Here is an 11,607-nt window from a genome sequence, read left to right as displayed (position 1 = left end):
ATACCTCTTACCCTAGTTGAAGAGAGAGCTCATTGTTGACCATTTTGACAGTGATCATCAACATCATTGCTGCTACAGACCACTATCTGGAGGTCCAAAATGTTGACTCCTAAAAAGATCAGTATGCTCCACGACCACTGGAGTGTGTAAATGTAGGAGGGGAAAATGCAGAAAAATACGGTTTTCTAAAACATACTCCTTCTACCTTGAATGAATCTACCAATCACAAAATTGCTGCCTGGACTGTCTATTGTAAACATCAATCACAGTTGACAGACCAGTTCAACTTTGACCAACTGTACTTGCTATAGCTGTGCAATGTGTGCAACAGTGTATTATAACCTACATTTTGGGTGTGCACACTATCGTCTTTACCAACAAATTGGTTTAGATAATCTATCCAAACTGTTGGTTCTCACTATCTGACTTGTGTTTTAGCCTTATCCAGTTTAGTGGAATCACTCTCAGCAATTGTCCTAGTAAGTACAGTGTTATCACAACTCATAGAAACAATATCCAAAACTCCTAAAATAAGATCCAAATTGTAAACTGTAATGATCTGTGGCAGAACAGAGAATATCTGGTCAGGAGCAAAATTCCCCTGTAACCCTTATGAGAATAAGAAAGTATGAATCAGACCCAAGTTATCCTGATGTTAAGTTAAAATTGATAACGGCTTGTCTGGCAGCATTACAGGCTAAATAATAATAAGAATCTCTTCTATTAGTTTGGTTACCTATTATATGCATGGGTGTATAGTTGCATTAATCACCACGACACTGACCACAGCTTTACAGATATTTTAAAATTAATTTAAACATTTCACTTAAGGCAGATATTTTAGCAATGAACTGCCAAACTGAGTCAAATGGGTGTTTATTCAGTTCTCATGAGTTGTATCTAAATAGGAAATATCAGTGCAGCACTCGACAACACATCCAGCAACATATCAGTTTCATGTTTAATGATTTGAGGAAGGATCTCTGCAGTTAAATGAGTTTTCTTGCTACTGTCTCTTTACTGAAATTGCAAAAGCATCCAAATAGATGTTACTGCTCGGGGGAAAAGGGACTGCAAGCAAACAATCTATGCTACAGTAAAATAGAACCAAGGTGTTGAAGTGTGAAACACACTGTAACGATGTCTTTTGTTGTCAGCACACCAGTAGCAATGAAACCCTTTTTTTCATTCTTTTTTTTAAGATGAGGTGTGGGATTGGGGGGGTTATTTTCTAATAGACACACATCTTCAGTCAGAGGTTCTAAAAAGTATTTTTCTTTACACTTAGTACAAAAAAGACATCTCTACCCGTTAGTGCTTCGTTTTAAGATACTATAACATAAATAAACAATTTATTTTCAGTGTTCAGAACAGACAGTTCCAGTGTGACTGGAAAACTAACATACTCCACCATATTCCAGTTGGCAGCAAAGGGTTTAACAGAGTTCTCCACTCAGATTTTGGCGCAACCCAACGCAACGCATACTTACAAAATGTTCTTCATTTCTGCAAACCTCCAACATAAGCCCCAGACAGTTTGGGGGGTTATTCATGTCAAGATTCACTTTTGCTCCCCTTTTGTGAAAATATGACAAGACCCTTAAAAGTTTTCAATTAAGACTTGACAAATCTCTCTCAGTCACCCCTCCTCAGCTGCTGTCATTTTGATCAACTCCCAGGTTACTGTGATTCCTCTCCATGTACGAGTCTCTTGTGAATTTAATAGTTACAAATCACAGAGTGCAAAGCACAGTTCTCGCCGAGGGCCTCATTCATTACCTGTAGTCCCAACTTCACTGTGGATACATCAGTACATGAGCATAACCTCTATGTGACAGTAAAGTTCTGGGGTATTACCTACTGATATTTAGCATTTACTTTCTGAAAAGCAATTAGATAGATTCTGCTGTGCAAAACGATGCCATGAAGAGCTGATAGTGTAAATTCCATTCCTTTTTTTCAAAATCTTTCACTGATCCAAGTCACACTTTTATCTCGCTCTCTCAGGTCTTCCTCATCCAGCTAGTCCTTGGCGCCTCAGTTCCTCAGCACTGAGTTCTTCCCATCTTTATTTGCAGGTAAACACCTCCGTCCTCTCACTGCATGTGTTGCACTTGACGAAGCAGCACCACTGGAACTTACAATTGCACTGCCAAACTTTGGTGTACTGGTGTGTATTGTAGCCCCGGCCGCAGCACATAAGGTCGCAGCCATCTGTATGTGGCGAAGTGCGGTTGCACAGGCGTCCCTGGGTGCCCACACTCCCTGTGGCTGCATCCTCCTCGCAGTAGTTGGGTGACCTCTCGATGTAGACGAGGTCTGTCTCCATGGGCTTGCGGTAGCCCTGAGTCTGCTTCACCTTGAGGTGGGTGGGCTGGCGCAGTCGGCTAGCCCGGACTACCTCCACGTGCACAGCTTCATTGTACTTGTCCTTGAGTACGTAGCCAATCTCGCGGAACTTGGGAAGCGTAGTCCAACAGGTCTTGGTGGTGCAGGAGCCTGAGACGCCATGGCACTTGCACTCTAGCTTCATCCTTTCTTCTAGAACCTGAGGAGTGATAGAGAAAACACATCTGCAATAAATACAAACGTGGTGACCCCGCTTAAGTTCAGAAAATAAATCTTATCTAAATCTATATCTGTCCTCTTGCTGTATCTAGCCATGCACAGAATTTTGTTTTTACTTGTCCAGGTTTTGAGATTTATGCATGAAATCCAATACAAAAAAATCTTTTAAAAAAATCACTATAATAATGATTTATTAATGATTTATATTTCTACCCAAGAAATATTCAATTTGCTCCATTGCATACCAAATAGAGGTGGCAGCAGAATTGAAACTATCTCAGAAACAAATAAAACCAAACCAATCTGCTGAACAACTCGCTCTGTTTCAGGCTGTGTGTACTGTATCTTATGACTGCGAATGCAACACTGACAAATCAGGAAAACATGTCAAAATGGCACAACCAGTCTATTATCACTATGTATGAAGACATTTTCCAAGACAAAACATTGCTCTGTATGACCTTGAACTTATGTAGGAACTGTTTAAGGCTGCATTTTATATTTCTGAATTCCACAAACATTAACAGATAAACTGCTTGAGTGAAGAGAACACTAAACTTTGGATTTGCCAGCGAATAAACCAAGTTTTACCCAGATTCTGACTGAATTCTGCCTTGTGTTGTGTTGCAATGTAAGTGGAAACAAATGTGAAATATGTCAGCTCAACTAGACATCAAGATATTTATTTGAATTTTTGTGTAAAAACTGTGGTGGCAATAGGACACTTAAATTATTAAGTCCTGTACATTAGTGGCATGGACAGTGAAGTTTGACAGTCAGACACTGCCAATCTGGCTTGAGTGTAGAGTAACAGACCTTTGTGAAGTAGACAAATCCAAGCACATCTGAAAATTTGAGTCATGGTTGATGTGCTGTTTCATGTCCTGAAGGAGGGAAAATTGTACTTACTGGTAATATCCCATCCTGTAATTTAGTCTACCTTCCCCAAACCACATCAGTGACAGAGAAAAATAAACATGGATCTCATACAGCTATCAATCATCTTGGATAATTTAAAGCCAGATTATTGTGTCATTAAATGTGTTGCACATGCAGTAGAAAAACAAAGACAAACTCAATTAATTGTTTACAGCTGGACAAGAGACTTGAGGTTTATTTGAGTGCTCAAATAATATTGTGATAAATAGAAGAAAGCAATGTTGCCACATGTGTGAAAGTGGATTTGAACATCATTTAAACATCACAGCTATACATTCAGATGCTTCTAGTCAAAGAGTTATCTAAAATGCAAGAATGTACTTTTTTTTTCGGTTATGCCCTTACTCAGACTTGGTCTTAAGTTCTCTTTGAGGTTATCTCCAACATATGGTACACAGGACAGAATGTTTTCTCCTTACTGCCTAATCCTGGAACATTTGGTGTCATGACTAGCCCCTAAGGGGACTGTTCTTTGAACCCTTTTGTTTTGTTTGGATCTCTTTTGTGGACATTCTTGTTTAGTTTGTTAAGTTTTGTTCACTGTTCCTGTTTTATTTTGAAATCATGGCCCTTGTGTATCTTGTCTTGTTCTACTTCCTGTCTTTGTCTTGTTTCCCTCCTTTTGCGATTGTCTGCCCCGTCCTAATTGGTTTCACCTGTTGCCCATTGCCTGGTGTATTTAAGTCTCGTTATTTCCCTGTGTCCTTGTCGGTTCGTCTGTGTTCCATGCCCGAGTCTGTTTCCTTGCCTGAGTCTGTGTCTTCCCCGTGTTCGTTCCCATACCTGTGCCCTGCCTTTTTTTCCCCACCTCATGGACTTACCTTGATTTCCTTTGTTTCAAGTAAGGACTTTGTAAATTTAGTTTCCTAAATGATTTTCTCCTTCGTGGATGATTTTTGGTTCATTAAAAGACTCTAAGTTACTCCTAGCCTGTCTTGGGGGTTATTGCTTTTGGGTCCTGGCCTGATCCTTAGTCTCAGCACAATATATGGGAAATATTGTGCACTGTCATCAGTATTTAAGTGTCAGTCCTTTGCCCTGTGGGACTATGAAACTAAAAGATCTCAAAATAAAAACTGTACCCTCTTCATTTACTGCTGAACTGTTCTCAAAGGCAAAGGAACAGAGGAAAGGGGGGGTGGAGTTCGAATGGGTCATATTAACACATTTGTAATAGTCCTGACATGACTCCTTTAACCTGATTAGGAATTCCAGACTTGCTTGAACAACGTGATGTGTCTTTGTTGTGTAACAATTAAGTTTTGTTGGCAGGGCATTTTTCCAGTGCAACTTTTTCCTGGCACCTTGCTTCACCAGCGGCAGAAGTCATCATTTCCATCAGACACTTACGAAATGTACACAAGAGTTGTTCAGTATCTGTCTCTCATGTGATCACAGTCTCCCAAAATGAGGACATCTGACTGAAAAAACACAGGCTACCCCCGCTTCATAAAAGCTGGGGTCAGCTGTCAATCTTGCCTCGGATGTTGATTCAGAAAGAGGATTTCCAAAAATGTATAGTACAAAAACCACAAGGAATGCCTGGCATAAGGAGTTTGACAGATGCATGGAAACATTTACTTAAACTGTGTCCATCAAAGCCTCTGATCTGTTTCTAATTAGTCCAATATGACCAGATTCCCATCTACAGATCATTTGTCAAACACACACACACCCAATGCAAGATTAAAGAGATCTCAACGTGATTCACTGAGTGTACTTTTACATTCGGCTTAATCACGGAACTTATTGTAATTTTAGTCTTCTGTTTCAATGACGTTTCTTATCAGTGATCAGAAAGCAAAATCTCAGCTGTATCCCAGTGGAGGCACTATCTCCTCCCTCATCAGAATCAGGACCATTTTGATCAGCTCATTTGTCTTGAATTTACTGGTACAAAGACTTGTTTGTGCAGAATCTTAAGGCATGTGCAGCAACAAAAATGAAACGATCTCACCTGCTGTGGAAAGGGAAAACAAACAAGATCTATAAAACTTGCAGGTAAACTATTTTCCAAAATTAAGAAAGCCCAGCAAGCCCGGTTGTACATAAAAACAACAGTGTATTTGTATTAAATTACCAATAAAGTCCCCATTTGCACTTGTCATTTCAGTGTTGTGAATCCTGAAAAAATCCACACGCGACTTGATACACTTGATTAGAGCTAGCCACATATGTGCCTCTCCATTAGCCTGATCACAAATCTGATCACAATCCATCTTGGTTTTTCTGTGCCACATGCAAATCAGGGTCTGCATTCCAGTCCAGAGGGTGGTTGTAACGCACCTGTAGCTATTTAGTTACAACAATTAGCTGATTAACTGCTCCCTAACAGCTGTCCATAAACACAAACGCAAACGTTTTATCACCCGAGGTGTCTTGAACAATCGTATTTCAATGCATCTTGAATGCTTCTTGGATGCATTTGCACTTAGCTCTTTTGATGTCCCATAATTGTCCAATCCGCCCAAGTGACTAACTGCTAATAGAGCCAAACAAACTAAGCGTATACCCCGAGAGGGCTCAGACCTCTGTATTTCCAGTCTAAGAGAGACTTCCACTTTCCTTCTGTCTCAGCAAAGAGGTAAAGTGACTACTGCACATCCTCCTGAAATGTGAGTTTCCGAGCTCCAGAGTGAGAACAGCAACAGTGCCAACTCCAGCCCTGACAGTCCAACATGCCAGTGCACTGGCATGCAGCGCAGACTCTATCAGTCTGCTGTGTTAACACCGGCATTGTCGGCCTGCTTTCACACCCTGAATAGATGCAGTCAAATGATAGTGACATGTTTTGGTATTGTGCAGAGTACTGCAATAATATCCTGTTCCTGACTTTACACTTCATAATTCTATGAAAGGAGCTGGAAAGGGGGGATAGCAGTCCATCTGGCAAGCATTGGCCAGGCTCCATGTTCCCAGTAGACCCAATAAAGCTCAAGTTATTAATTAGATCCATTTGTCAACATAACATCATTTCTTCTCTTTTATTTACCTCTCACACTCTTTCCCTCTCTCTCACTCTTTCTCTTTCCTTCATGACAGTTCTGGGATGACTAATAGCAAACAAACATGTCCATAATGAACTCTGCCAACATACTCGCTCAGAAATAAAAGCCTCCCTCTTAGAATGGAAAGAAATGCCAATAACTGGCTGAAGAAAAACAAGCTGCTGAAAGGCTAACCGGGTGATCAATCAATCAGCAGCTTGATCAGTCACAGTTTTCTGTCACATGACTGTATGACTTTTAGCACTTTATCTGGGTCTGTTAGCCCTTCTTCACTGGAACACATTAACACACACATCTATGCATCCATGTATGCGTGCGCACACACACACACACACACACACACACACAGGTTTGTTTAGTTCTGAGTCATAAAATGTTATGTGTCTTTAGAGGAGGATAATTTAATGTCATCTATTAATGTCATCTAAGTCTCATAAAGAATAATTCCTTTTTATTACAACTTGGGTCTGTGTGCCTTTGTTTTGGCCATTTCTTTTGCTTATGATAACATTGTACTCACTAATGTAATTGCTGCGATCTAGGAGCACTGCTGCAACGAAGTGGGGGCAAAAAACATGAGTAGTAAAAATATCTGCCAAGTTGTAAACAAACTTAAACAGTTTGTCCAGATTATTTAAATCAGTATATTGGAAACAAAAGTGTAATATACGGCAAGTATGACAGGTTTCCAAATAAGTTTGGCTATGTTTCTTTCCCCATCTGACTTCTCTTTAGCAATGTCACTACATTCAAATGGTGAGCAGAATGTTATTACCGGGGGGAATAATGGCCAAAACAACAAAAATTGGATCCGAAATTTAATAAATCCGAAATTTCCTTTAAATCAGGTAGTTATTTCTTGAGGTAAATGAGTTACTTAATTTTGTAAAATTGTCCGTTCATTCAAAAAGGCATCATTCAAAAGTGTTTCGCTGTTACTCCCTCTCGATCACCTCTGGGAAAATACTTGTGACAAAGCATCTGAGACTCCAAAAAAACCTCTTTACCTTTCTCCCTGCCTCATTGTTATGCAAGTTCATCAGGCGGCGTGGGGTCTTTTTAATCTCACGGGCATCCACAAAGCGGCGAGAGAACTCAATGCCGTACTTGATGTCAGCCGAGCAGCCTCCCCACTTCCAGCCTTCCTCCTGATTGTAATAGCCCTGTTTCTCCCGGTCGCAGCCACACTGGCTGAGGTTTCCCTGGCTGCACGCTGCTGTAATAGCGTGGGCCACCCCTGCTGCTGTGATGGCGTAGGTGAATGCTGCTTCCCGACTGCCTGAAAGAGGGAAAAGAGATCTTTTTTAAGAATACGGGGATGGTATGAGATATGACCATACTGTAGATGACTTGTAGATAAACCGACATGATGAAGAAATTGTCCTTCTTACACAACAAAATACAAAACTCAGCATACATTTGACCCCAAACAAACATTTAGAACCTGGCATAACACTAATGCCGTATGACAATGTACCAGTGTAAAGATGTTGTCTAACAGGTCAGACAGATAACAGGTCTGTTATCAATCCTATTTTGGTTTTGTGAAACTTAAACTTTTATATTTCAGTCACATAATCTAACACTGCAGAGAATGTGATCTTGACAAACAGTACAGAAATTCAAAGTCCACTCCATTCGTCTTGATAAGCTACCAAATTTTCCTTCCCTCTCCTAAACAGCTTCCCTCCTGCACCTTGGTAGAAATGTGGTCACATTTCCGACCGCAAAGTCCTTGGACCCAGTCTGCGAGAGTGCAGTGTTGGAATTCCAGTGTGGGGAGAGCTGGTCTAGGTGCTGTCCAAAGTGCTGAATTCCTCTACAGAAGCACCTTGTACTGCTGCCCACACTGCAAACAGCTGGGGTCTGCAGGTCTCACAGCTTCACTCACACTGTACATTGACAAAAAAGAAGACACTCTGAGGAGCCAGAGCCAGATGGCACCAAGACTGCACAGCAGCTAAACTTGGACAGGAGATATTTTACCTGTGGTGCGTGTCATACTTGCTGCGAATCCAATTAATGTTATTTCCGTGCTGTCATTTGACCATTTGACCCCTCCAATGGAATTATTACCTCACTCTCTATGAGTTGATAACATTCTCTGACTGCTTGGGCTTATGCCACCGGATAAAATGCAAAAGGCACTATCATCAAGCAAAAAATAACAAAGTTTAATGGCTCTGAAAAAGCGCACAGTGTTAGGAGACAGGCTTTCAGTAGACTGTTGCAAAAGCAACAATATTTTACACTTACCAATAAATGTTAAATAAAGAAAACTTGACTAATTAAGTCCTGTACAAACAAATCTGCACTAATGGTTACATAATATGTTGATGACATTTTCAAATAATTGATTAATCATTTAGTTTATGAAACAGTGAAAAATGTGCAGTCGAATCTCCCAGAGCTCAAAGCGATGCCTTCAAAGAGTGTAGTTGTTCAGACATATTCAATTTGCAGTAATTTAAAATGGAGAAAAGCTGCAAATCCTCACATTAAAGAAGCTGAAACTGGCAAATGTTTGACATTTATCCTTGATAAATGACCTAAATGATTGTTGTTGATAAATTTTTTGCTGACTAATTTTTACAGCACTAAAACAAGTCACATTTTTTTTCAAGGAATCATATTACCACATAATTCCATATTCTTTGGAATATCAGTGATGTATTGAAGTTGAAAAGGAATTACGGGTACACATTTGGCCAAAAGGGCGATGGCAGTAACGATGCCATACCATTCCTTTCTCTTCCTAAATATCTCAGAGTCCTCTACTACTCTCTTAATGGCTACAGAGGGATCTGGCTTAAAAGGCCTCTCCTGGTCTAAAACAGACTGTGGGTTATTACAACCCTACTCTCCCTTCAACTGGCAGTAATCTGGAAGGGGCCGAGCAGCAGAAACAAGTCTAACCGCAGAGTGTTTCAAGGGGCCTTTCAACATTTGGAGAGGAATGTTTTGTAAGTCTTTTGATGTATGTTGTGTAATGTACTCAGTTGCAATCATTGGAAACTCTCTAGGTAAAATTTTTCTGCACTTCAGGGAACCAAAAGCTCCTTGCTGATATATCATTTCTTAAATAGCTTTCAGAGGAATAGCTACAAAGCTTGTCAGATCAGTCTGGCAACAAACTTAACTGGACAGTATTATTCCAGATCTAAACAGCAACTCCAGTGTGTGAAGATTTGGGTGTGAAGAGCAACAGATATATCAAATCATCTGTGGTCATAGACTCCTCAGACTTATTTATTTATACATAACTATAGCAACATCTACAAAGAATAATCATTTTTTAGGAATGGGTTACGGTGAACATTAACCAGTTAAATCATGCGTTGTATTGAACTACATTTAGCTTGTAACGTGCTCAAATATTGTCAGATGTGACAGATTAACAATATGTTTTCATAGGAATAGAGTTTAAACAAATACACAAAACTTCTTGAGTGCAAAAGAAAGCTACGACAGTTCTGAATCTGGTGAAACACAAAATAAATGAGGAAACTGTCGTATAATGTAAACATCCAGTACCTACAATAAATACACTGTCAGATATTGCAGACATAGCCACAGTCGTATCCACCAAAAACAGAAATAATTTCCTAAAACGAGTAAACGGAGGAGACGTTTACATTTGCAGCAGCAAAGTACAACAATAAAGTGGAAATTATATGGAAACAAAACACGAAAAATGCTTCAGATATGAGACAAGAAAACACAGTATGGCCTTTGTCATTTTGCCTGACAAAATAAACTCTTAACCATTTTGAAAGTTACTAGATGTAAAAATCTTTGCTTATTTTACCTTATTTAATGGAAGCAGACAGTGCAGTCAGTTAGAGCCAAGGCTGCTATTGTTAGCTGGAGCCTAGCCTAGCCATGACGGCTTTGCAAAAAGCAGAATAGTAAAATGTACGCATCTAGTGGGGTTTATATTGCCTATGTGCACTAACTTTATGGAGCTTTTTTTTCGGCATATAAGAAAGTAATTTGCATTAAGTAGCTCTAAATATACAGCTTACATGCAGTTATTTGCAGCTGTTTTCCATTTCATTTCCTCTTCTTTCTTCAGAGGGACTTTTGCACCTCTTATTCTAGTCTCAGGGGCATTTTCTGAACTCTCAAAGACGTTTTCACCCAAAGCCACTGTTAATTTCCTATCCTGGCACTGGTGCGGCAGAGCTAATACCACGGCCACAGGTTTGCCCGTTGGGGACTGACTCACAACCACTTGCTTCTCTGGTTAGCAGCAGAGCTGTGCCCCACCAGCTTGTGGTAACATTCTGCTGCCCCCACCTCACACACATGCACAAATGTAGACACACAACTGCAATGTATGTGCATTCATTCGCATACACATGCACGCAAATGCACAGTCACCCACCACATAATAAAAATACACAACACGCTCACACTGCCCTCCACCGTCACACACATACACTGTTAAAAACACATTTGCACAAACAGAGCGTCACTGTAATGTTTAAAACAGGATAAAGGCAGTTTCCAGAGAAAGGGTGGTTCCCTGAGCCATAGATGCATGCCCATTTCTAGGCCCATTGAGTTGTGCTGCTCATGGGGAAAATGATGATGATGGAGCTTGTACTGGATGTCACCCCCTGGTGGGTCTGGCACTGCCAAGGCTCTGCCTCGCCATAATGAAAGCCAATTACACAAGCCATGGAACTGTGGTGATCAAGACCCTCTTTTTTCTTTGTGCACTGAACCAAAGAAGACATCGGAAATCAGACTTTTAGGACATAAAATTCATTGTCCGCTGGGTACCACTATCCATTTGGAGCGTTCAGTCCAAATAAAATTATATTGTTTGTAATGATTTTTAAATCAAAAACATGAAAAAAATTAAATCCAATTTATTCACTCTAAATAAATGATGCTTGAGCTGTCGTAAAATGTATCTTAAAGGTTATAGGTTAAAGTTTATATAACATACATGACAAATACAGAATATATTAATACTGCTGCCCCAAGGTCACAGAAATCAAAGATCCAAAGGTTACAACAGTGTACTGAACACAACAAATATACTAATATATACCACAACCCGGAAACCCCCCTATTTTATCAA

General features: G+C 40.0%; 1 protein-coding gene across 2 annotated transcripts in view; it reads right to left on the bottom strand.

The window, feature by feature from the left end:
* Positions 1–870: 870 nt before the first annotated feature.
* Positions 871–11,607, bottom strand: part of wnt7bb (wingless-type MMTV integration site family, member 7Bb) — a 31,856-nt gene continuing 21,119 nt past the window's right edge. For both annotated transcript variants that reach the window (XM_041038996.1, XM_041038995.1), the window contains exons 3-4: positions 7,523–7,794; positions 871–2,548 (exon numbers count right to left, since the gene is read on the bottom strand). In XM_041038996.1, the coding sequence (XP_040894930.1) occupies positions 2,069–2,548; positions 7,523–7,794 (752 nt within the window). In that variant the 3' untranslated portion in view covers positions 871–2,068. The remainder of the gene's footprint in view (positions 2,549–7,522; positions 7,795–11,607) is intronic.

This window comes from Toxotes jaculatrix, chromosome 5, assembly GCF_017976425.1.
Source record: "Toxotes jaculatrix isolate fToxJac2 chromosome 5, fToxJac2.pri, whole genome shotgun sequence".
In the NCBI taxonomy this organism is placed as follows: domain Eukaryota; kingdom Metazoa; phylum Chordata; class Actinopteri; family Toxotidae; genus Toxotes; species Toxotes jaculatrix.
The sequence above is the reverse complement of the archived record's forward strand: the minus strand, read 5'-3'. Positions and strand labels throughout refer to the sequence as shown.